The sequence below is a fragment of the Gossypium arboreum genome, chromosome 10 (genome assembly GCF_025698485.1).
Source record: "Gossypium arboreum isolate Shixiya-1 chromosome 10, ASM2569848v2, whole genome shotgun sequence".
NCBI classification, from domain to species: Eukaryota; Viridiplantae; Streptophyta; class Magnoliopsida; order Malvales; family Malvaceae; genus Gossypium; species Gossypium arboreum.
In genome coordinates this window covers 1,346,406-1,373,082 of record NC_069079.1, presented here as the reverse complement: position 1 = coordinate 1,373,082, position 26,677 = coordinate 1,346,406, and the positions used below count along the sequence as shown (strand labels likewise).

Genomic DNA, 26,677 nt, shown 5'->3' with positions numbered 1-26,677 from the left:
CAACTAATGTCTGGTATATGTAATGGCTTTGAGCCAAAGTTTCTTTTGAATGAAATCATCAGATTTTACTTTCATATGCTCCACTTCTCTTTGCCTTCAAAATTCTGTTCTCTATTCCTGCAAGAAGCTCAAAGCTTGAATTTTCCAGCATTTTTCCTTCATTCTTTATCCGGGTATAATACACTGTTGTTAAAGTCCAAATTGAAGTTCTTATTTCATCCGGTTAAAGAGTGCCAAATCTCCAACAGGGTCGAAGGAAATGGTGAGAATAACGAGGTATGTAAATGTTAAACCTGAAAACAAGAAGTGAAACAATATTGTTCTTGAAATTTCCGTTGCCAGTTTCTTTAAGGAATTCACTTACAAATTAAAAGTTCAATTGTCGAAGGAGGCTGTATTTTGTTGACCGGTTCTCACAAGATGAAGATGATAAAGCAGCTTATGTTCGAGGAAGCTACCCAAGTCAGTCAATTCTTTGTCAATATGACTAAAAACATTAATTTACGCATGTTGAACTATTCTTGCTGCATTTTGTTTAGGGTTTCCCAATGAATGGATGGAGCGGAAGTGAACAAAAAATAATATTCAATGTGGCAGTTGGCTACATGAGGGACAGTGAAGGTGTTCCATTGACATGGTTACTGATATTACTAAATGTAGCAGTTTATTTTCTGATTCAATCATCGGATTTGAATAATGAAATGTTATATTTGTTGTCGAGGCAACATACATCATATAATTTTATAATTTTGTCAAACACAGTTATAATTTCCAATATAATTTGAATTAATCTAAACTGAGCATATGAGAAACTTGCACAAAGTAGCGACACTTTGCACAAGGTAACACGTATCCAAACTCTTAATTTCTAGATGTAAGACTATTCTTTGGAAGTTAATTGGATTCTTTTATTGGAATTGAATTCCAGAATAAGTGTGAACTAATGAAATAAATTATTGCAACTCCTTTATCATTACAAGAGTATAAAAATCACACTCTTCCCTGCTATATGTTTGTTTCCTTATGCAAATCGCAAAGAATAGCTAAATTATATATACTTTAGAAAGTATAAATCCATATAATTTTCAACTTTCTTAGGTGCTTCGATACATTAAAAACAATTAAGTAAAAAATTAATATTCTTAAATTGATTTGTCACCAACTTCATACTCAATTTAAAATTCAAATATATGTATATATAGTTCATGTTCAAGTTCAAGTTCTTAAAAATCATGGCTTTAGTATTCATAGTTGTTAATTCAAACTGGGAAATAAAAATGAAAGTTTTTTGATAAACTAGTATTGTTCGTACAACAATCAAATTAGCGAGGTGAGAAATTTGAAATTGTGACCTCATTAACCGAAAAGACTCGATCATCTGAAATAGGTTCAGTTGGCTTTGCAATTGCACGCCCAACGGAAAATGCTGGTTCAGATGGACAAAGAAGTGTTATGGTACTATCACTTGCCAACATGAAAATCACAGATGACATGGTTGGTCTGTCTGCCGGGTCTTCTTGCACACATAATAGCCCAATATGAATGCATTTTAGCACCTCAGAAGCCACACATGAAGGAACAAGGACTTGATCTATTAGCTCCATTCCTTCGCCCTTGGACCATAATTTCCATGCCTACAATTGTAAGCTTAAAATTATTAGTAGAATAGTTAAAACATATAGTCTAAGAGGAGAAAGGGAGGATAAAGAACATACAAAAGTCAACAAGCTTTCACCATGCTCTAAATGATGAAAACCATTGTTCTTTTTTCCACTAATAATCTCCAACAAAAGGACACCGAAACTGAAAACATCAGATTTGATAGAAAAGAGTCCTTCCATAGCATATTCTCGTGCCATATATCCACTATTTTAATTCCATAAGAAATAAAGAGAATTTATTAAAATAAAATTAGATGATATCATAGAAAATTTTATAAACAAAGAAAATAATTAAATATCAATATTCCCATAAGCCTCTCACTGTAAAGGAATGTGTTATGAAAATATGCATACTTACTATGTTCCAACGACTCTATTGGTATTTGCTTCGTTTTTATCTTCAAAAATTCTTGCCATACCAAAATCAGAAATTTTTGGATTCATCTCATGATCGAGTAGAACATTACTTACTTTAAGGTCTCTGTGTATAATTTTTAGACAAGAATCTTCATGTAGATACAAAATTCCTCGAGCAATTCCTTTAATAATGTTGAATCGTTTCTGCCAATCCAGTTGAGCAGCTAATTTCGAATCTGACATAAATGTGGAAAAAAAAAAAAAAAACAAATGAGTACATTTTCATTAACTGTTTCATGTTTTTTTTTTTATTAGTTAAAGGTTCAAGAATCAAACATAGGAAAACGTCCAGGCTTTTGTTGGGCATGAATTCATATACAAGCAACTTCTCATTTTTCTCTAAGCAACATCCTAAGAGCCTCACAAGGTTTCTATGTTGTAGTTTAGCAATTAACATGATTTCATTCTTGAATTCAACAAGCCCTTGACTGGAAGTTTCTGACAGCCTTTTAACTGCAATTTCTTTACCATCTGCTAATGTTCCCTGGAAGAATTCATTCATTTACATAACATATCAAAATTCAAATGCAGGAATATTCACATACTTAATTCAAGTTATATAATTACTTTGTATACAGGACCAAATCCGCCCTGTCCCAGCTTATTTTCATCAGAAAAGTGATATGTCGCTGCATGTAAAACATCCAACTGTATAGAAGGAAACTCCTGAGATCTCTCCCCATTTTCTCCGTTAAAAGTTTCCCTTGAGCTCTCATTTACCAAGTCAAGTAATTGAACTTCTTGGCTGTTTTCTTTGTCTGTAATAAAATCATAATATGATCAGCATAAGAATATAAAAATAAGTTATAATGCTTTTCAGAAAGATCACTTCGATGTGTACCTCGACTGTTTCTCCTCCTCCAGGTGAAGAAACCAGAGATAAAAACCACAGCCAGCCCAAAAATTGCTGATAAACTTGCAACAAGTATTGGAGTCCTCTCTGCAACAAGTATTTATCAATTAACAGTGAAGATAAACCTGGTGCTGGAGGAGGTTGAGGTGAAACTACCGTTAGATTATAGAAGGGGTAAATTTCATATCTGACGTTGCAGCTAGGACTCAACACCACAACTAGCCCAAAAATCGCTGATAAACTTGCAACTAGTATTGGAGTCCTATTCGATTTCTTTTGTTTCTCTTCTTCTAATTAAACACAAAACCAGATATTCTCAATCAGTTCATTGTAATCCTTACGATAGGGGATATTGTTTCCATTGGGGAAAAAGAAGTAAACAATGAAAACCTCAATAGGTTCATAAAATCATAGAGTTCCTTTAGTATATGTAAGGAGGCTAGTGAGATGAACTTGATAAGAAGATAATTCAATCATGGAGTCCTTTTTGATTTGTTTGGTTCCTCTTCTAATTAAATAAGGGCAGAATCAGATTTTCTCTATTCAACAAGAGTGATAGACTAATATAGTGCCTCCAAATTGAAGCTGTGCTAACAGGTGGTTGGAAGAAGTGACAGTGGAAGGAAAATTATCGTACCTTCTTTTTGCCGATGGCCCGAGGGTGGCTGTGGTGGTGGAAACTCAGCTCCGGCTTCAACAAAGGGATTGTTGAAAAGTCAGAAATGGTGGGAGGTGCACCGAAGGAATAAAGTAAAAAGTGGTTGGCAAGTTGAGTTTAAAGTTGAATGGAATAATTCAAGTTTGATCCCTAATTTTTTAGGCCATTTGCAAGTTAGTCCCTAAACCTTAACTATAAATAGGTCTAACCATTTCTCATTTCAACTATTCCAACCAATTTTTCTCTCTTAGTTTTCTCTCTTCTCCCATTTGAGAATTCTTAAGGAATTCTATTTGTTTGTAATATTTTGGAGATAATAAAGTTATCATCTGATGTTAGTGTCCGATGACGTAGGTATAATTTACCGAACCTCGTTAAAACTCTTGTGTTTTTTCTTCTCCTATTTTTCTTTTAATATTTGAGGGTATAATAGTAGTATTTAATTGTGCTATTAAATTACTATAGAAGTAATATTCTGACTAAAGAAAGACTTGGTATTTAAGAGATCCATGTGATCCACCTCACTTCCCTGGAAATTGAACTTTGTGTGATTTTTTAGTACAATAATTTACACGCTTCCTACCCTATAGGAACAACAGGGATATGTTTCGAACCTCAAGTTACAGCTAGGACTAAGGACCCGGCATCCCCTCTGCTTAAGGCAACACCACCGAATCCCGTCAGTTGCCGCCTTATCAAGACAATGATTGCAGTCTCCCTCAGACAAATCAGGAGTGCACTGCACTAGAGCGTATAACCTTTCCGAAGCCCTGAGCGACGAGTCACCTGCTGCGTATTTAAGAAGAGCACCCCCTGCTGCTGCTTTATTACGCAGGTCACTCAACAACTCTCCGAGTCTGAGCTGAAAGTACTCATCAGCCGTAGATCCTGTATTATATGGACAGGTTTGAGGATTAATTTCCAACTTCTCGGAGAGGTTTGTGTTCGAGTACCGTAACGTGCAATTCGCAGACCATCCGATGGCTTCTTTGTTGTTAGGACAATCCAGCTTGACCCTTGATATAGTTTCATTTAAACAACCAGTGCAAACATCTAGCTTAACATCTGCTCTGCAAAGTGCCATGGCGTTGACTTCGCCTACTTTCTTGTTGTAAAATCCGTAATTCGATTTCGTAATAGAGGTGATCTGTTTGAAGATGGTATTGAGGTCACGCTCGTAAGCACTATTGGCGGTGTAGTTGCCGGTGTTGTTTGCACAAGAATGCAGTAAATAAGGGTCGGAGGAAATGGCAAGAGTAACGAGGAATGTAAATGTTAAACCTGAAAACAAGAAGTGAAACAGTACTGTTCTTGAAATTTCCGTTGCCATTTTCTCTAGGGAATTCACTTACAAATTAAACGTTTAATTGTTGAAGGTGGCTGTATTTTGTTGACTGGTTCTAACAATACGAAGATGATAAAGCAGTTTTGTTGTGTAAATTGGTCTACAAGGAGAGTTGGGTCCGCAATGAATGGATGGGACGGACGAGACCATGTTAAGGTCAATGAAAGCACTCAATTGACTTGGTTACCGAATACATGACATGTATCCAAGGACTGTAATATGCAAGCGTGCAAGTAATCTAGTTTTAAAGCTTTTAGATGATTTCAATTGGGATTAAATTAGGATTTTGAATTATTTGAGTTTTGAGGTACTGACATTTTAGGTTACGTTATTAAGTTCGGATTATTCTGAGTTTTGATCTCTTTAGATTCTAATAATTTTAAATTAATTGTTCGAATCATTTTAAGTTTAAATTGATTTAATTTGTTTCGTTCAAAGTAATTAAATTCAAATTGTTAACTATTTTTAGCAATAAAGCGGGATTAAGTTAGATTAGAAGATAGAATTGTACTGGGTGGACACTAAATAACATTCAATGTCAGAGTTGCCACATGACATGTATATAGGGACTGTAATATGCAAGCCTGCAAAGTAATCTAATTCGCACTTGAATTGAGTTTTACGAGAGGATCTGTCAGGTTCAACTCCGTCGAGATGGTTTGAAGTTGGAAAATTTGCATCGTGTGAATTTGAGTTTTATAAATTGTAGATTATTTGGATTAGCATCAATTTACGAATATTTAGGTCACTTTGTGCTTGAGTTATTGGAGTTTAAAGTTTCCTTTTCAAATTTAGATAATTTCAAATTTTGATCCTTTAGGTTTTAGTAATTTCAAGTTATTTGTTTGGGATTTTTTGAGTTTTTTTTTCTAATTCAAGTCAATTATTTGTGCCAACTTAATTAAAAAAAATAGATTCGAATTGTTAACTTTTTTTATAATTAAATCGGATTAGGTCCAAATTAAATTCGAATTAATTAGTTAGAGCTTTCAAATCAAAATAAAAATAAAGAAGTCTAACTTGAGGCTCAACAATGAGGGGAATAATAAAATATATACAACGTGATTGAATTGTAATAGGTGAACATTGATGTTTTTCCCTATACACTTAACAACGACCAAGACGATTTTTTAAGTCTAGGTCATTTAATTCTATGAAACATAGTGAATGTATCATAGAAGAAAATTTGAAACTAAATATTAATGCATCATATATTAATTCTTTTCATTTGGATTTATATTTAATGTATTATAATTTGATAACACAACATAAAAAAAACTTAAAATTAAATTTTTGATAAACTAATATTGCTAGAACAGCTATCAAATTAACCCGTCAAAAAATTTGAAAGTGTGACCTCATTAATTGAAAGCACTCCATCACTTAAGGTGAGTTTAGCTGGTTTTGGAACGACACGTCCAACAGAAAATGCCGGTTCAGATGGACGAGGAAGTGTTATGGTACCATCACTTGCCAACATGAAAACCACAGATGACATAGTCGGCTGTGTGCTGGATCTTCTTGCACACACAATAGCCCAATATGAATGCATTTAAGCACTTCAGAAGCCACACACGATGGAACAAGGAGCTGATCTATTAGGTCCATTCCCTCTGTTGGGGTTTTGACAGCAGAGGATGAAAACAGAAGCAAGTAATCCGGATGAAGTAAAGTTAAACTTCAATACTTGAATAAGAAACATGCCTTATACATAAGTAATCTGGATAACGTATGTTGGACTTTGAGTAAAACAAAGAAGAAGAGAAAACGGATGCCAAAGTTTGAACAAGAAGAAAACTAAATTTGATCTCTAAAATCTGATTTTTCATTAGCTTGAGATGCATTCATATTAGAAAGAAATAAATTACACACAAAATGTAGCTGACATACTAGCTATTACATCAAATATAAATCAACAACTACTCCTATTAACTTAAAGTACAAATTACAAAGGAACTATATCAAGTTACAAAAGAACAAGATAAACAAAATGCTGCTGCTCCTTTGGTTCAGCTTGAATGCTGGTTTCCTGTTGCATTGCAGGCCAAAGTTTAACACCCTTACCCTTGGACTATAACTTCCATGCCTATAGTTGTAGCTTAAAATTATTAGAACAATTAGCATATCTGATCTGTAGTTTGAAGATATACAATCGAAGAAGAAAGACATACAAAAGTCAACAAGCTTTCACCACGTTCTGCAAGATCAAAACTATTATTCTTTTTTCCACTTATAACGCCAGCAAAAGGACTCCAAAGCTGAAAACATCAGCCTTGATTGAAAAGAGTCCTTCCATAGCATATTCGAGTGACATGTACCCACTATTTTAATTTATAAAAAATAGTGAGAAAAATATTTAAACTATTAAATATTAATATTATTAAACATTATTGTTGGAAAGCCATTTTACAAACTACAGTCACTTTCTCTACCACTGAAGCTGAGCACATAGTGATTATTAAGGCTTGTAAAGAAGTTATTTGGTAGAAGAGACTATTTAGTGAACTCAATGAAGACCTTCAAATCAGTACAATATTTTGTGACAGTCACGGTACCATATTCCTTACAATAGATCAAATGTTTCATTAGAGAACAAAACACATTGATATTCGGTGTCATTTTGTTCGTGACATTATTACTTGTGGTGATATTGTTGTAAGCAAAATTAGTACTCATGAAAATCCTACAGATATGATGATTAAGTCACTTCCTATAACCAAGTTCGAGCATTCCTTAGACTTGGTTGATGTTTATTGTTGAAGTTAAACCCTTAAAGGGTTTTATGGAAGAGGTGAAGAACTTATTCATTAAGAGTTCGCGAGGAAGAACTTATTCATTGAAAATTCGTGTCAAGTTGGAGATTGTTAGAATGAAGTAACCCGAATTCTTATTTAAATAAAATATAGTGATAACATAAAATAAAATTAAAATCCATATAAAACTACACTCTTTTATTTTATTTTAGAATAAGTTTTTTAAACCTTATTGAACTCCATCTATTTAATATTAATTAGAATAAGGTGTTTCAATCTTACTGCACTTCTATTAGAATATGATTTTACAAGCCTAAAAATAGACATAGTCTACTCCTCTTGTAATCATTCGAATTCGACATAGTGAATTTTTTTTTCCTCTGCCTGTGGTTTTTTCCCAAAAGGGTTTCCATGTAAAATCAGTGTGTTCTTTATTTTTATTTCTCTTTTCTTTACTATATATTATCATTATCGACATTCTAATTTTCTGACAAATATAAATTCGGATCATTTCGAGTTTTGATCTTTTTACACTTTAGTAATTTTAAGTTATTTGTTTAAGTCATTTTGAATTTAAATCGACTTGATTTGTGTCAATTCAAGTTCAAAATAATTAGATTTGAATTGTTAATTTTTTAATAATAAAAATTGAATTAAGTCAAATTAGATTCATATTGATCTAGTTGAATTTTCAAGTTCTCATAAGTATTAAGAGATCTAAGTTGAGGGAATAACAAGGTATATAATAAGATAGAATTGTAATAGGTGGACACTAAGTTTTTCCTAATACACGTAATAATAAAGACAATTTATAGAGTATGAAAGATACTTTAGAAAAGGGATAATTCCAAAACTATATATTAACTATAGTTTAATATGCAATTGTATACACAATTTTGATTTTGTGTAATTTTATACATAAAATTTTGATTTGATCAAATTCTTGTAAATTATTAACACAATTATTAATATAACATCATTTTATGTTTATATATTACATACATAGATAATTATATTTATTTAATATAAAATAAATTGATGTATTTTGTAATGACCTCATTTAGACCTTATTCGAACGGTGATTTTGGAACTACAAATCCGAATCAGAAAAATATTTAAATATTATTTTATGTGTTTATAATGTGAATTTATATGTGTGAAATTCTCGTATTTTAATTTTGTTGTTTGAGTGCCGATTTAATAAAAAGGACTTAATCGTGTAAAATGAAAATTTGATGGTTTAATTTGTAAGGGCCAAATTGTTGTTGTCTTTAAAAATGGAGGCATTTATAATGCAATATTACCATGTTAGCTTGAGGTAGACGTTTATAGCCATTAAATATAATGGTTTTATATTTTATTATCATTAAATATAATGGTTTTATGTTTTATTATAAAGGTTATTTATGTAAAATGGTAAATAATATATGATATAATAAAACATAATTAAAATAAGCATGCATAATCACCTTGTTTTGGCCGAAACTTAAAGAAAATAAAGCTTTAGAAAGTTTTGAACATTCGGCACTTTGGAAGCTTAATTCAAGGTAAGTTTTTGTTCGGTTTTTAATAATTTTTACGTTTTTGAGATCGTTTTAGTGTAATGTACAAAGCCCAAACTTGAATTTCTGATTTTGATGAATATTTTGAATTATGCCATTGATGAATAATTGAGCTTTGTGATGTTAGATGATGAATTATGAAAGATATGTTTTAGATTAATATGTTTTGTATTGGAATTTTTGATGATTTTGAGTAATTAGGACTAAATTGAAAAAATAATAAATTTAGGGACTAAAATGTGAAATAAATGAAATGTATGGACTTGTATGAGCATGGGTAGTAATGGTGTGTGCAAATTTTGCATGTTTTCTGTTTTGTGCAATTTGGACTAAATTGTAAAACGTGTTAAATATTAGGGGTAAAATGGTAATTTACCTATTTATGTGTTTTTGGACTAAATTGAATGGAATTATATTTGAATGAGTTTAATTTGAATATGTTTAGATCAAGAACTAAAGAAATTGGATTTGGATCGAGGGAAAACCAAAGTTATCGATTAGTCGTCCCGTTCCGATTATCGTTGTCCGAGGTAAGTTTATAAGCAAATAGATGATGTTATTTAATTGATTAAACTCAAACTATATATGCTTAAATGAATAATGTGATAATATATATATATATATATATGATAGCCGAATATGAATATGCTTGAAAGCTATGTATATGAGTTCAATTAGATCGAGTTACAACGTCAGAAAGCCCCGTACGAACCTTAGGAATAGCTAGGATACATATGTCATGACATAGGATTTTCGATATGTGTTCTCATGTAAGAACACGTCTAGGACGTTGGCATCGATATATGTGATTACGTGTAAGACCATGTCTGGGACATCGGCATCGTATTTGATTAGTATAAGACTCTATCTGGGACAGTGGCATCGATATGTGAGTACATGTAAAACCACGTCTGGGACGTTGTCATTGTACAATATGTGTGATTATCCGAGTATCCTATTCAATTCCTAATGGTTCAACGAGCAGTAATAAGTTGTGATCGAATATGTAAAACGGGCTAAAACGATCAGGTATGTGATAATTGGTCTCCTATTTGAAAATAAGATAAGTTGGTTAATTGATATGTGATCTTAAAGTTTGATTCAAGAGTATATGCTTATGATCAGTATATATATTTGGTTATATAATGGTACCATGGTCTTGAAATTGAATATTACTTTGATAATAGACATATGTGTATATTCGGCCAAGGTAAAATTTATATATGAAAGTATATGTTGTATATGAATTTGTAAGCTTGAAATTAAATGTGATTATGATAGCATAAATTGAGTTGATATTGTCATTGAGTTATTTATTTGCTTATGACTTACTAAGCTATACTAGCGTAATCTGTGTGTATGTTTGTCTCTGTTTCATAGATTTTGGAGTCAAGTTACGAGCTCGGGGATCGTCAGTGAAGTTTATAACACTATCGACTTTTTTCGGTATTTTATAAGTTTGAAACTTTGAACATATGGCATGTATAGGCTTGATATATTAGTATGTTTGGTTTTGAAATTGTATATATTTAGCCATGTGAATATGGCTTGATCATAATGCTTAAATTCAGGTATATTTGATTATGGTATAAGTTATTTTGGTGATTATGTCTCATGGCATGTATGTATGATGTTTTGATTATATGTCCTTGTTGTGAATGATATGAAAATCTTATAAATGACTTATTTTGGTAAGCTTGATATATGGATGATAGATGTGATTTGGGTTGTGATTGTTAATGACTTATTGTTGAGATGTATAATTTGTAACATGAATTAGTTTGGAAATTGTTTATAATGTGCTTGTGTATTCGGTTATGTGATAAAAATATATGAGATGATTATAATCAACTTTGTGATTCGACAATGATGGTTTAAATCATGTAATCAAGTGTTTAGTTAAATGTTAATGTCGAATTTATTGTATCTGTCATGTGTGGACTAAGATAGTCTTGATAATTTGATTAAAGAATGTGGTTATATTGAATCGGTTTGTATTAGTATGCTGGCATTGGTGATTTGGTTTGAAATAATGAATAATGTGTATGAGCATTTTCGGCTTGTTAAATATGTTGTATGGTATATGGCATAATTATATAAATATAATGTATTGAAGATATCTTATATGACCGAATAGGTAGTTAATTTATTGGTTATGTGTATGTATTTTAAGCATGGTATTTTGGCATGTGAAATGGGTGTACTTTTAGTTGTTATTTGTGCTCAAGAGGGTTTAAATTATTATGCATGGTCTTATGTGCATAGACTTGTGATGAGTTAAAATAGCTAGGTATATGGTTTGGTTTTGATTATTGAGAATACGGATTAGATGCTATGAAATGTCTTTGATGTCTGAAAATGATTAAAGATATTATAGTGAATTGCTCATGAATTAGTAATACACATGTTTATAATATGAATGTTTTAAAAGCCATATGATATGTATTATTTGATTTTATAATTCGAATGTATATAAGCATTTTTAAATGTGCATTAGCCAACTATTTAATGAAATAAATACGTGCAAATTGAAGGTTGTAAAATAGGTGCTTGGTACCATATATGAAATGAAATATGCTTGGTTTTAATTTAGGTAGTCGAATATCATGATTGTGATGATTTGTGCTTATGTTCGTTAATACCTCGTAATCCTAATAAGGCGACGGATACGGGTTAGGGGTGTTACATATATTTTTTTAAATGTGTATGATTAAATTAAAATTAAAGTTTCAAGTATACAGTTGAACCAAAATTAGAGTTTCACGTGTATAATTACACTTAATTAAAGTTGATGTATATAATTGTACATTAAATTGAAGTTCATTCATGTATAATTTTAAGATTTATCCTCTTTGAAAAAAAAAAGAAAATTTTATAAGTCAAGGTCTTATTGAATTGCCTTTTTCTATTGTTATTAATTGATGCATATGAAAAAAATTATGTAGAGTTTAAGACATTTGAAAGGACAATATGTGTGTGATTTTTCTTGGTAAGGCATAGCCAATTATCAGACTATATACTTCATTTAATTGATTTTTTTGGAACAAACTTTTCCAATAAAGCTTAAATGCGATGCTCATTGCTGGTGGTGGAGATATTTTTCATTATTTTATCCCATCCACCAACAATTCATAGGCACTATTGGTGGTGTAGTTGCCGATGTTAATTTCACAATCATGCTTGAAAATTGGGTTGACGGAAATGGCAAGAGTAAGGAGGTATGTAACTGACAAACCCGAGAATAAGCGTTGCCATTTTCTCTCGCAACTTGCAGTAAGAACGGAATTGACATACACATTAAACGTCGATTTGTTGAAGGTGGCTGTATTTTGTTGACTGGTTCTAACAATATGAAGGTGATAAAGCAGTTTGTGTTCCAGGAAGCTACACTATTCACTCGCATCTTTATAAATATGATTGAAATGTTAATTTCTTCAAGGAAAAAAAGAAGACTATTTCTGAAGATATTAAAGGAGGGCCATTCTAGTGTGACCCCAGATAAAAATACTAATTTCTTCGGAAAAAAAATGGAAAGAGGTGGGAAAACTATTAATAATTTTCAAGAGAAACATGAAATTTTCTTGAATTTCATGCCAAATATTTGAAATCGTTAAACCATTGGCAAAATCTTAATAACTTAATATTTGAACAATCATTCACCTTCGGAATAGTTTTGTGTATATTAGTCTACAAGGTGAATTGCATCAGCGATAAATCGAGGGAACCGAAGTGAACAATAAATAACATTCAATGTGACAGTTGGCCACATGACCACGTCCGGAAGAGTGAAAGCAGTAGCATTCCATTGGCTTGGCCCCCAAAAACATGACATGTATATAGGAACTGTAATATTCAAGCCAGCAAAGTAACCTAATTCGCACTTGAATTGAGTTTTACTTGAGGATCTGTCAGGTTCAATTCCGTCGAGATAGTTTGAAGTCGGATAAAATTGCATCGTGTGAATTTGAGTTTTATAAATTTTAGACTATTTCGATTAGCATCAATTTAGGAATATTTAGGTCACTTTGCGCTTGAGTTATTGGAGTTTAAAGTTCCTTTTTCAAATTCGGTTATTATGGATTTGGATAATTTTAAACTTTAAATTTTAGTAATTTCAAATTATCTGTTCGGGAATTTGAGTTTAAATTGTTTTTAGTCCGAATCAGTTTGATTTATGCCAATTTAAGTTTGAAATAAATAGATCCGAACTATGAACTTTTTTATAATAAAATCAAATTAGATTCAAATTAATTAACTCGATTTTTTAAATTCAAGTAAGAATGAAGAGATCTAACTTGAAGGCTCAACAACAAGAGGAATAATGGAATATATATAACGTGATTGAATTGTAATAGATGAACACTAATGTTTTTCTTTGTACACGTAACAACCAAGACAACTTTATAAGTTTGGGTCTTTTAAGGTATAAGTCTTAATTTTTTGAGGATATATAATTCTATGAAACATAGTGAATGTATCATAGAAGATTTAAAACTAAATATTAATGCATCATATATTAATTCTTTTTATTTAGATTTATATTTAATGAATTATAATTTTATACGTCATGATTACACATTATAAAAAATATTAAACTTCGATAAACTAATATCGTTAGAACTGTTGTTCTAATAGGGTCGGTGTAACGGCCTAATTTTCAGTGGTGTCGGAAATGGTGATTTGAGATCACTAAATTCGACAAATAAGATTGAACAAGATAGTAATTTAATATTTATGAGTCAAGTAAGAATTTAGAAGAATTTGTGAAATGGTGAAATTAGTGAATTAAAAGAATTTATTAGGTCAAACGGGTCAAAAATGAGGTATCGAGACCTCAAAGTTGAAAATCGAGCTATAAATATTTTTATAAATATTTATGGAGTGTCATTGAGTTAGTATTAAAGTTCCGTTAGAAAATTTTAACGTTTGGATGGCTAATTAATTAAAAGGACTAAATTGAAAATAGTGCAAAATTTGTTAAATTGTGAGTAAATAGCTTAAGTATTTAAAAAGATGGATTTAAAGAGCAATTAGACCCAAAGGTTAATGGCTGGACGGTTTGGGTATGAAATAAGCAAGAAAACAATGTGAACAAGGGGCAAAATTGGAAATAGCATAAAAGTTAATAGTTAAATAATGATGTAATTGAAAAATCTAGACATTTCTTCATATTTTCTCAGCTAAAACGCCATAGAAGGTCTGGAGAAAGCTGGTTTTTCATATTTTACATCATGTGAGTTTAATTCTTACTTTTCTTGATAATTTTTATGTTTTTATGACTTTTACAATTAGGTCCACTTGTAGAATTCATTAGTTTTTGATTTTATGGGTGAAATTGGAAGTTACCATGGATGGATAAGGGAATTTTATGATGAATTATTATGAAATTTAAGTTCTAATTTCATATTAAGGTGGTTTTATTAAGTGATTTTGATAGGAAATGATATTTAGGACCTAATTGTGAAAAAGTTGTGAATTGAAGGTTTCTGTTGAAATTAAGAATATAAAAGGTTTTGAAATAGTTTATAATGATAAAATAAAGTATTAATTGAGAAAAATTAGTTCAATTGATGGGTGAATTGAGAAGGGACTAAATTGTGAAAATTGTAAATTTTGGGGTAAAAGTGCAATTTCAAAATTTGAACAGCATAAATTGTGAAGTGAAATAGAATTGAAATGGATGCTAATGAAGGAATGATTTTATAATTATAGATCAAGAAAACGAACTGAATCTTGGAAAGGAGAAAATTCAAGAATAGTCTCTGAATTTCTACGACTTTTACAAATTAGTCCAGGTAAGTTCATATGGCAAAATTCAATGTTTTGTTATGAAAATCTTATGATTGTTAAAGTATTTTATTGTTGATGAATGCTATCAATTTGCATTAACTAATAAATAATGTGTAACTAAAAGTACAAATTAGTAGGAACAATGGATTTGAGTGCTTCTATTCTGTGACCCTGATGAATTGACGAAAAATATGTGATAAGTGCGCCCGTTTAAGACCATAGCTGGGCTATGGCATCGGTGCAATGTGATAATGTGACTCCGTATAAGACCATAACTGGGCTATGGCATCGGTACATTATCCGTATAAGACCATGTCTGGGATATGGCTTCGGTATGATATGTGAACCGTGTAAGACCATGGCAAGGCTATGGCTTCGGTGTGTGATGCGTATCAATGTGAAAGTCCATAGTTTACTATGGCAATGTGATAATGAAGCACTCAATTCCCTTATTGTTCCCTAATTTGACAATGAAGTAAATGAGAAATAGGCCTAAGGGAGTTAAATTGTGAGTTGCCATATGGAAATTATTCTAATGAGTTATTAATGAAATTGTGATTTGGAGGATGAAATAGTTAAACTAATAGATATATGATTGTGTACGATATTTGATATGATTTGTGTTTATATGCCTATGAGCTTACTAAGCTTCAATAAGCTTACTTGTGTGTGTTTAATATTTTTATGTAGATTGACTTGAAGTGAAGTGGGTAGATCGGATCAACACAACAGGCACACTATTCAGATTAATTCGGTAGTTTTTGTTTTATGTTTAAAGATTTATATGGCATGTATAGAGTTTGAATGAATTGAAGTAAAGATGTTATAAACTAGTTAACAATATTTGTACTAAAACAGTTTTCGGTAAGTAGCAGTAGTTTGACTTTGAAAAATCACTAAAAATAGTAGAAATGGAATTAAATAATGAATAAATTATGGAATCGAATCTTTATGAGTTTATTTTCATATGGAAGAAGCAAAACAGGTATATGAGCTATATTTTATGAGATGTTTAAATTTTTGTGAAACAGGGCCAGAGCGATTTCTGGATCCCCTGTTCTGACTTTGGAAATTCACCATAAATTTTACAAAGATAATTAGAAGTCATAATTTATATGTACAGATTCCTTATTGAGTCTAGTTTTATTAGAGACAAACGGCATAGTCATTGAAGCTCTGTACAGAGAGATATCTGATTCGTAATACACAAAGGTCAGAGTAGTCAAACCCTGAAACAGGGGAGATTTTAAATAATAAACTGTACTAATTGGCTTGACCAAAAATTCTAGAAAAAAATTGGTAAGTAGATATATGAGTATAAATTCATAGAAAATTTACGGATTTGGATTTCGAGTTTTATAACTCGAGATATGAATTATTTAGCAACTATGACACAGTTGGACAGCTTGTCTGAAAAGTATTATATAAATTATCTAAATTTGGTTAAGTGCTCAAATAAGTTTAGTAGTGCCTTGTGCTCGACTCCGGCAACGGTCTCGGGTAAGGGGCGTTACAGTCGGAAGCGTGTAAATTATTGTACTAAAAAATCACACAAAGTTCAATTCCCAGGAAAGAGAGGCGGATCACATGGATCTCTTAAATACCAAGTCTTTTTTTAGTCAGAATATTCCTTCTATAGTAATTTAATAGCACAATTAAATACTATTATTATACCCTCAAATATTGAAAGAAAAATAGGATAAGAAAAAACACAAGAGTTTTAACGAGGTTCGGTAAATTATACCTACCTCCTCGGACACTAACACCAGATGATAACTTTATTATCTCCAAAATATTACAAACAAATAGAATTCCTTAAGAATTCTCAAATGGGAGAAGAGAGAAAACTAAGAGAGAAAGATTGGTTGGGATGATTGAAATGAGAAATGAGAAGGCCTATTTATAGTTGAGGTTCAAGGTCCAAACAATAAATAGCCCATTATCTCAATGACCAAAAAAAATTATCCCATGCCACTTTTTCAAAGTCAACTTTAGGGTGCTAAACTTGCACCACTTTATATTGTTTGCCATTAATGTTGTCTCCCATTAATGTTAACAAGAACAACTATCAAATTAGCGTGGCAAAAATATTTGAAAGTGTGACCTCATTAATTGAAAACACTCCATCATTTAAAATGAGTTTAGCTGGTTTTGGAATCACACGTCCAACAGAAAATGCCGGTTCAGATGGATGAGGAAGTGTTATGGTATCATCACTTGCCAACATGAAAACCACAGATAACATAGTCGGCCTGTCCGCTGGATCTTCTTGTACACATAATAGCCCAATATGAATGCATTTAAGCACTTCAGAGGCCACACACGATGGAACAATGAGCTGATCTATTAGCTCCATTGCCTCACCCTTGGACCATAACTTCCATGCCTATAATTGTAGCTTAAAATTATTAGAACAATTAGCATATTTGATCTATAGTTTGAAGATAAAATAGAAGAAGAAAGACATACAAAAGTCAACAAGCTTTCACCACGCTCTGCAAGATGAAAACTATTATTCTTTTTTCCACTTATAATCTCTAGTAAAAGGACTCCAAACCTGAAAACATCGGATTTAATTGAAAAGAGCCCTTCCATAGCATATTCGGGTGCTGTGTATCCACTATAGTGAGAAAAATATTAAAACATTATTAAATATTAATATTATAATGTTAATTATGACCCATTAGCTTATGAGGCTAGGAGCATATGTATACTTACTATGTTCCAACTACTCTATTGGTATTTGCTTCATTTATATCTTCACCAAAAATTCTTGCCATTCCAAAATCCAAAATTTTCGGATTCATTTTATGATCAAGTAAAACGTTACTAGCTTTAAGGTCTCTATGTATAATTTTGAGGCGAGAATCTTCATGTAAATACAAGATGTCTGGGGCAATTCCTTTAATAATATTGAATCGTTTCTTCCAACCCAGTTCTGCAGCCAAGTTCGAATATGACATAAGTGTGAAAAAAGAAGTAAAAACAAGTTATTACATTTTGATTATTCATACACTTGCTGAGGTTGTTCATAAGTTAAAAGGTTTAAGGATCAAACCAAACAGGAAGACGTCTAGGCTTTTGTTGGGCATGAATTCATATACAAGCAGCTTTTCGTTTTTCTCCAAGCAACATCCTAAGAGTCTCACAAGATTTTTATGTTGTAATCTAGCAATTAACATTACTTCATTCTTGAACTCAACAAGCCCTTGACCCGAAGTTCTTGAGTCTTTTAACTGCAATTTCTTTCCCGTTTGCTAGTCTGCCCTGAAAGAATTCATTTCGTTTATGTAACATCTACATATTTGATTTACACAGAGCAAATCTAAAGTTAGCTAAATATTCCAAAGCCATATTTACCTTGTATACGGGACCAAATCCACCCTGACCTAGCTTATTTTCATTAGAAAAGTGATCTGTCGCTGTATGTAAAATATCCAACTGAATAGAAGGAAATTCTTGAGCCTTTCCCACATTTTCTCCGTTCTCATTTACTAAGTCAAGTAATTGAACTTCTTGGCTGTTTTCTTTATCTGTAATCAAATGGAATTGTGATTGGCATTGGAATAGAACGAATTTGTAACGCTTGGTAGGAAGATTACTCCACCAATGCATACCTTGATTGTTTCTCTTCCTCCAGATTAAGAAGGCAGAGGCAAAAACCACAACTAGCCCAAAAATCGCTGATAAACTTGCAACTAGTATTGGAGTCCTATTTGATTTCTTTTGTTTCTCTTCTTCTAATTAAAGACAAAACCAGATATTCTCAATCAGTTCATTGTAATCCTTATGATAGGGGATATTGTTTCCATTGGGGAAAAAAGAAGTAAACAATGAAAAACTCAATAAGTTCATAAAATCGAAGAGATCCTTTAGTATATGAATGGAGGTTAGTGAGATGAACTTGATAAGAAGATAATTCAATCAAGTACTTTCTAATACATTTATAATCACCATTTACAAATATGAAACTCTGCATGTCATATATGTACATGAACAGTAAAGAATATCTTAGAGTGCCAATAAATTGAAGTTTGGATGATTTATCGTATTTTGCATAATAGTATTAAAATGGAACCAAATGAATAAAATTTGAATAAATTAAATATTAAACTCAATTGACCCGAAATCAAAATATCTATATTTAATTGTCTCAAGTGTTAAATTTCATAAATTTCAAAGCACTTATTAGTGTTAACTTAAGTTGATTATACCAAATTATTTTCACAGCAAAATTAACTTTTAGCGGCGTTTTTTAATGTTTTTAGCAGTGCTTTTATAAGCGCCACTAAAACAATTTGCGGTGTTATTACAAGCGCCGCAAAAAACCCGTTATAGATGACACTACTAAAGTTTGTGGCGTTTATTTCATAAAACGCCGCTAAAGGTCATGATCCCACAAACGCCGCTAAAGGTCATGACCTTTAGCGGCACTTTACCCAAAAACGCCACTAAAGGTAATGAAATTTAAAAATATATATAATATAAAATCATGAAAAATATAAAAATTTAAAATTTATTATCAAAATATTGAGAAGAATAATATCCATGATATAAATATAAAAGTTTTCTATTAAAATTTATTATCAAATTAAATTTTCTATTAAAATTTTAACTAAAAATATTAAAATAAAAATAAAAATTTAGAATCAAAACTAAAATAAGTAATAAAAATTAGATTAAATATAAAGATATCAATGAAATAAGAACTTAAATCATAACCATGTAAAATATAAGATATTATCATCAAGATTTACATCCTCATCTTGCTCCAATTTTGGTGGCTTGTACCCTTTCTTGAACCATTCATCTTGTAGAATTTCAAGAATAGTTATACGCTGCCAAAAAGAACATGCAGAATTTCAACCAAAATGCACATGCTAAAGCTTATACTGTGATCAAAGATTGCATGTAATCACAAATTTTCATAGGATGAATTGAATTTAAAACTTACAATAAGAGGGTTTGGATTAAGAATACGCTTAATCAAATTCCTAGCACCAGATGAAAACCATGATGGACAGCTAAAAGAAGCCTCCCAGATCTGAAATTTATCAAGGTACAAACAATTTTAATGAAGTTCTCATCTAAAAAGACTGGCCAAATCTGGAGGGTACTTACTTTCTTATACAAGCCTATAAGGCTTGGCTCATCAAAAGGCAAATAACCAGCCATGAGAACAAAGCGAATAACTCCGCAAGACCAAATATCAGATGTTGTACCATCATAACCTTTATCTTTGAGCACCTGAAAATAAAAATATCAGATACCAGAATGAAAAAGCAAAAAAAAAAAAAGAAGAGTTGCAACAATACAGCTAATTATTTTCTGAGTTCACGAGTGAAAACCTCCGGAGCAATTTGGAGTCCCGCAAGTAGTGTGAAGCAACCCATCCTCCTACATTTTCAACGTGTCAAAGAAAATAAAAATTATACTACTAGACATGGAGCTTTCTATCTTTTCCTCCATTATTGATAGTTAACATTTATAAGATGTTACTGCCAACAAAATGCCTTGACCATCCGTTTCAACCATTTTCCCATACAAATTATTGGTTTATAAATGGATTTTACCGTTTCGCCATACGAATTCCATCATATCTTCTTAATATGGAAATTTTACCATTTTCGCCATACAAATTATTGTTTGAGATGTTCATATCATGTTGTATTTTAATCGTTTTTCTTATATATCGTATCCAAAATTGTCAAATATAATGTTTACTACAATGTTAAATTAGACTGCCTATAATATTAACTCCGAAATTCATGATGACTATAAAATTCCGTTTCGCAGTCCAGAACTGACAGAACATGTCGCAGAGCACTGAACGGTGGAAAAGAAAGAAGGAAAGAAACACGTTTTCTAATAATTTTCTTCCTATCAGGCCATGGTGGATGGTTTAGACAAACTGGAGGTTACCTTGTGTCTGCGCATTAGATTTGGAGACCTTTTCTCTCCACCCTTTCTGACGAGCTCTTATTTCCCACGTTGCTGTCAATAAAGTTGACACCTAAATGAAATCGATAGCAGCAACAATGGTGAAAAAACCCAGCAGAGAGGGCTTTTGTCATGCTAAAATTAGAGGTGATCTAAAAGGCATAGAAAAACAAATGTAAAATTTCTTTGTATTAAGTTACTTAGTCCCATATTCCAATAAATACATCCATCCATGACAAAGAAACAGGAAACTAACCTGTAAAGGAAGCATTGCTCAGTCCTGCACTAATTAAAGATAGAGCCATAAAATTAGTTTAATTCTATCGGGCAAAATTGCCAAAGATCACATGTAATTCCTGTTTCAAGTAAAGTCGAAGCCTTAAGGGCTGGTACAAGTTACTAATATCACATGTAATTCCAGTTCATGGCTGTTATAATGGTATTGTACAAGTCAAAAATAACTTTGCTCATGTAATGATGAAAATGCCCCATCCAAGTTCAATTAGTTGCTGCCAAACTCAAAAGAGCTCATATGACTATTACAATATAGATATACAGAGAAATAGCAAGTTCTACCTTCTAAAATAGGACTAGTCTATTAAGTTATTGGTCATTCTTTAGCTAAAAAAATTCAATCATCATTATTTATTTAGTTGACAAAAGGCTGCAACTTACATGCTGCAATTGATTCTAAAAGCCATGTGTGACCAATGACTTGTCCACCTAATTTTGTGGCTATATCCTGTGCTTCACTAACCCTCTGCCAAATAATCAAAGAGCTTTGGTGCCTGCAAGAGAAAGAAGTTAATTATTTGCAAAAGTAACATTACCAACTTGAAAAACTAGCACACTTGAGCTCAAAAGAGTAAGACTCACATTATCCAATACCCTGACTCTGCCAGTTTTAGGACCATCACAACACCCATGGTTGTCAAGACTAATTTCATCAATCATGAAACTTTTAACACCAAAAAGAATCATTTAACGAGAAATTTCAGTACTTGCAAAAATATCATCAGTATACGAGTTTACCTTTCAGCACAATAAAACACATACGCAAGTCAAAGATATAATTATTAAAAAAGATAACTACTCAACAGAAAAATGGGTTTCATCTAATCTAACCTTTTCCTCAGGAGACAAAGCAGATCCACAGAAAAAGATACAATCTTTTTTTTTTTTAATTTAAGTTTAATTAAATATTAAAATTCTTAACAATTTAAATAGTAACTCCTACTTTTAGAAACCATTGAAGTTTAATATTTGGAACTTGTATTAGTAGCAATAATGCTTCTAGAAAAGCACAGCAGAAATAGCATCTGCCTCTCACGAGTTTCATCAATACACTAAAATGGGAGCTATTTAAATCTAATTACCAAAGGACAATTTTTTAACTTATGAATCTACCAAGTTGGGGGGTTTGCCTTTACAAACAAAGGCTGAACTTGGGGGAACTTTATCATATGTGATGTTCATCTGCAAAATCAAAGTTAGTAAAAATATAAACCATCCTCTTTGTTTTGATCCTGTATTTGAACTATTTGAATTACAAACTAACAAATAAGTCTGTCGATGACTACGATTGTTCAACGTGATTAGTAATCGCATCAGGGCAAGATTGTGCTTGTGGAAATGGAAATTAGAATCTTACTCTCTTTGACTGTTCCGTAAAGCCAGCACAGTACCTCATCAGCAAATGCCAGGCAGACTCCTCCCTAAAGATTGAGTTTTAAACAAGGAAATAAGTGACTAATAGCACAATGAGTCAATGAAATTGGAAAAGGGAAGCCATAAAAAGGGGAAAAAAACCAGTTCGGAGTATGTATATAGCCTAAAACCTTTGTTGCAAATGAGTAGTTCTTCACTATCACCGACTTACATCTTCGGGAATACAATTTTTTTAAATCAACTCAGTCGATTATTTGCTGTAATATATAATACCTGCCAGTAATTCTTCATTTTCACTCAATGGGTGATGTCTTTGGTTCTTAGTCTCTCAGTGCGTACAAGTCGCCCTGCATCATCCCTACACCAAAACATGTCAATGGAAAAGTTCACATTTAACTGAAAAGAGAAAAACCTAATACCAACAGCACCATGAACTGAACACCACTCAGTATTATTTTTCAGATAAATACAGCTTAGCACACTGAAACAATTTGTTATTATTTATCTCAAATATGCTTGAGCTAAACTTATTTTATGGAACAAAGTGAGCTCGGACTATGTACATTAAATATAAGTATGTGCCCGGCATGGATATTCTCAATTTTTTCAAAGTTTACAATACCCCGTATTTATTTCAAATATATGTCTGATACAAGTACTTTAGGAAAAATAAAGAGTCTAAATAACATAATTAGGGCGTTAATTTGGAAGTATAAAGAATATAATTCAATTATTCCTTTGCAACTGTAGTGCTTGCATAAAGCAACAAGCTAATGGGAATCAAATTCGAGAGCATCCTGCAATTGCATCATTCTATAGGCAAGGAATAAATCGACAGGCTGATTATACTGATCAAAGATTATACAGAAAAGGAATTTCGAAGTTTATTGACTCATCAGTTCTTGGCATATTGGTTGGTTCAAAATCATGGTCCAAATATGTGTCGGATACAAGTATTTTAAGAAAAATGAAGTGTCCGAATAACATAGATTAATGCAACTTTAATACTGCATAAAACAAAAGGCTAATGGGATTTGGGAGCATCCTACGGTTGTATCATTCTATAGGCAAGAAACAAATGGACAGGCAAGATCATGATCGAGATTGTATAGAAAAGTAATTTCAAAGTTTCCTGATCTATCAGTTCTTGGTGTATCAGTTGGTTCAAAACCATAGTCCATAGCATTAACCTCGAGCCTAAAACTCTGATGTGATACTCCTGCAATATTAGGATATTTTATCAGTAACAAAGGAATTTATTAACAAATGAATTTATTACTTTTAAAGTGGAGTAAGACAACACAGTTTAATACGAACCATCCTCTTTGCAAGCTGTTTCCGTGCCTACTGAAAGAAAACCGGAACAATAGTTTACAGGAAAGCCTTTTGACGTGCTTGCTGATCGTAACCTAGTTGTCATCGAGAGGGCACCTTCTTCTCCCTTAAATAAGATCAGTCCCACATATTAAGTGTTTTTTATCAGATCACTTGTTGAATACTCTGAATTTAAATTAAATTTACACAGTATCTTGAACATCATGTAGAAGGCAAAATTTGTCACTCCTTAACCAAAACATTTTCAAATTTAACCTATATTAACTGAAAAATCTTTTACCTTGACCATCCTATTTTACTTTAAACAAACATTCAAAAAGACATTGAAAAAGACAAAATATTTTCCTTAAGCATAAATGTTGAAACCACCTATAACTAGTGAAAAACCTTGTTTAATAGACAAAAGTGGATAATAAGGGTAGTGGCCCTGTATACTTTTATATAAGCGCTTAGCGTGAAACAAGATCGAACATGGCTCAATCCGTTACATCATTTTTTTCCTCCTAAACAGAGAGTGGTTCAAAGATGAAAAAAATCAGTTGTCTATAGCATTTATCAGATGAACTTAACTAGGATGCAGAATGCAAGAGAATTGATAGGACCGACATTTTGGATATAGAATAACAATTAACAAGGAATCACTTCCACACATGCATAAAAAATATATTCAATAATAATAATAATAGAAATTCTATTTTGCATGTTCACAAGAAAATGTGGTTGATGTATAAATATTAGTAGTAAATGACACAAATGATTTTTCATAATGAATCCAATACAGAAGTTTGTCCAGTATTGTTCTTCAACAAGATTCTCTAAGAAGAAAAAATCAAGAAGATGAGGGAGAGAGATTGTTCAACGTGATTAGTAAACAACAGAAAAGTTCAATTTCAATATAAATATATTTTTAATAAACAGAAAAATATAAGATTTCAAAGTTAATTTTAACAATATTCAAAGAACAAAACCCAGAATTACAAAATCAGGTGATATGTGCTTATAGAAAATCTCATTATTATTACAGATCTTCATTTACTCAAGTTGAAGAAGCTTTAAATTGCTAAAGCTTCATGATAAAACTTCTACTAGTATCCTTTTTATGTAATTTTTCGGCTTAAAACCAAAAATCTTAAAGGGCTAAAGGAAAAATATGACTTTCTAAAGTAGATAAAGCAAAGAAATACGGCAAGGAAAAAAAAAGAGAATTAAAAGGAAAAGCTTATATATATATATATATATATATGTGTGTGTGTATAAATGTATAACCAGAGAAACATCTAGAAAAAGCTGGAAAATAAAGAACAATTATAAAAATAAAAAGATTTAACTAAATTTCAACTGAAAATACTAGCCAAAGTATTCAAGAAGCCTAATTCTATTTTATCAAATAACCAAATAAGCAAGGAAAATTCTACAAGAAGTCAACAACTGTTGAGCAATATAACACAAAAAAAATGTCACCAGCAATTAATCAATGATCTAACCCAATTAAACCTTCAAAATTATTACAGGAAGAATAAAAATGAAAGATTAGCAATGAAGGAAAAGGTTAATTTCTACCAAGAAAAAAAAAGTAACACATAATAACAAAAGTAGAAAAATCAAGAGAGGAAATCATTATTTACCATGAGATACAGCAGAAGCAGGTTTCTTTGTAGCGTTAAAAGCAAAGGGCTTTACATCAGCCAAAACATCATCAACATCATAATCATCTTGACAAAATATATATCATAACTGAATAACAAGTATCAAACAGGCAAGACCATGAAAGATTATTGAATTCTTAGCCAAAAGCCTATGGACTATTTGTTAGGATATGTGAAAAGCTTTAAGTGGCTACAGTAATTGTCTAAAATGGGGATGATATCCAAAAGAGTCTGGAAACTGGTGTTTAAGAAAAACTCATAAAGTCAATTCCTAAAAGGGACGAAGAATTTGATAGAAAAAACAAAGAAAAATATATATAAGAAACCAGACATTACCTCCTATTGGAGCAAAGTTCGGAGACAGTCTGCAGATGTAAGGCCTTTCATCAGCAATAACAAAGAAAAAAATATATAAGAAAAAATTTGTTTTCATATACTTTTTTAAGGAAAATATATAAATATACTTATATAGAAACATAGATATGGTGTAATCGAGAAATGCAGACAAATGGGGTGTAAAGGCAGTGGTAGCGCGATTTTTCTCTGCTTTACTTGCGCTTCTCTCTAATATTTTTGTTAACGAAAAGTACTTGGCATATGAAGTGGACATGAAAAAAGCCATCGATTACGGGCATCGAACATCTTTCACTTTAAGTATATGGTGTTATATTGATAATTGGTAAATCAAACCCAAGACAAGGCGATTGGGCTACCAGAATAATTAGCATAAACACACCAACTCATGGGACAACAGATTGCCTCCAAAAGTTAACTAAAAATGACCCAGCAAAGATTTCTAAATACGCAGAAAAAATAAACATTCTAGCATATCAGTAGAAATGACAGAAGCAACAAACCCAGGAGAAACTACTCATCTGCCAGGGAAACGCAACGAACAGAACTCCTGCTGCTTCCCTTTCCTTCATCGACCAGAGCTCTTCAGTTCGGGGCGTCCAACAAACTGCGGTCTCGCTCAACCAGAATCGCCGCAACCTGTGGAATCCCATTCCTCAAAAATAATTCTTGTTCTTGTTGAAGGCCTTCTCTGG

The 26,677-nt window shown here is 31.7% G+C and overlaps 2 protein-coding genes, 1 long non-coding RNA gene and 2 pseudogenes across 3 annotated transcripts; 1 reads left to right on the top strand and 4 right to left on the bottom strand.

The window, feature by feature from the left end:
- Positions 1-1,220: 1,220 nt before the first annotated feature.
- LOC108451356 (cysteine-rich receptor-like protein kinase 10) lies at positions 1,221-2,276 on the bottom strand. The gene is made up of 3 exons (XM_017749052.2): positions 2,020-2,276; positions 1,716-1,866; positions 1,221-1,634 (listed from the first exon to the last, which is right to left on the bottom strand). The coding sequence occupies exons 1-3, from the start codon at positions 2,259-2,261 to the stop codon at positions 1,323-1,325; spliced, it is 705 nt and encodes a 234-aa protein (XP_017604541.2). The 5' UTR covers positions 2,262-2,276; the 3' UTR covers positions 1,221-1,322.
- A 1,810-nt stretch (positions 2,277-4,086) lies between these two features.
- LOC128281843 (cysteine-rich receptor-like protein kinase 26) lies at positions 4,087-5,061 on the bottom strand. The gene has a single exon (XM_053019967.1). It carries the CDS (start codon positions 4,917-4,919, stop codon positions 4,158-4,160), a length of 762 nt encoding a protein of 253 aa, XP_052875927.1. The 5' UTR covers positions 4,920-5,061; the 3' UTR covers positions 4,087-4,157.
- A 4,656-nt stretch (positions 5,062-9,717) lies between these two features.
- LOC128281846 (uncharacterized) lies at positions 9,718-10,852 on the top strand. Its single transcript, XR_008272113.1, has 2 exons — positions 9,718-9,779; positions 10,630-10,852. It is a non-coding gene; the product is annotated as an uncharacterized LOC128281846 (long non-coding RNA).
- A 6,255-nt stretch (positions 10,853-17,107) lies between these two features.
- On the bottom strand, positions 17,108-18,996 carry LOC108451355 (cysteine-rich receptor-like protein kinase 10; annotated as a pseudogene).
- Positions 18,997-19,618: 622 nt separating this feature from the next.
- Positions 19,619-25,730, bottom strand: LOC108452998 (CBL-interacting serine/threonine-protein kinase 9-like; annotated as a pseudogene).
- Between the last annotated feature and the right edge of the window lie 947 nt (positions 25,731-26,677).

What these genes read in the sequence shown, in the direction of transcription:
- LOC128281843 (XM_053019967.1), bottom strand. Translation starts at nt 4,919, where the DNA reads ATGGCAACGGAAATTTCAAGAACAGTACTGTTTCACTTCTTGTTTTCA.
- LOC108451356 (XM_017749052.2), bottom strand. Translation starts at nt 2,261, where the DNA reads ATGTCAGATTCGAAATTAGCTGCTCAACTGGATTGGCAGAAACGATTC. An exon ending in AATAGAGTCGTTGGAACATA is followed by an intron (nt 1,867 to 2,019) that starts GTAAGTATGCAT and finishes GAATTAAAATAG; the next exon opens with TGGATATATGGCACGAGAAT. An exon ending in GTGAAAGCTTGTTGACTTTT is followed by an intron (nt 1,635 to 1,715) that starts GTATGTTCTTTA and finishes TTACAATTGTAG; the next exon opens with GCATGGAAATTATGGTCCAA.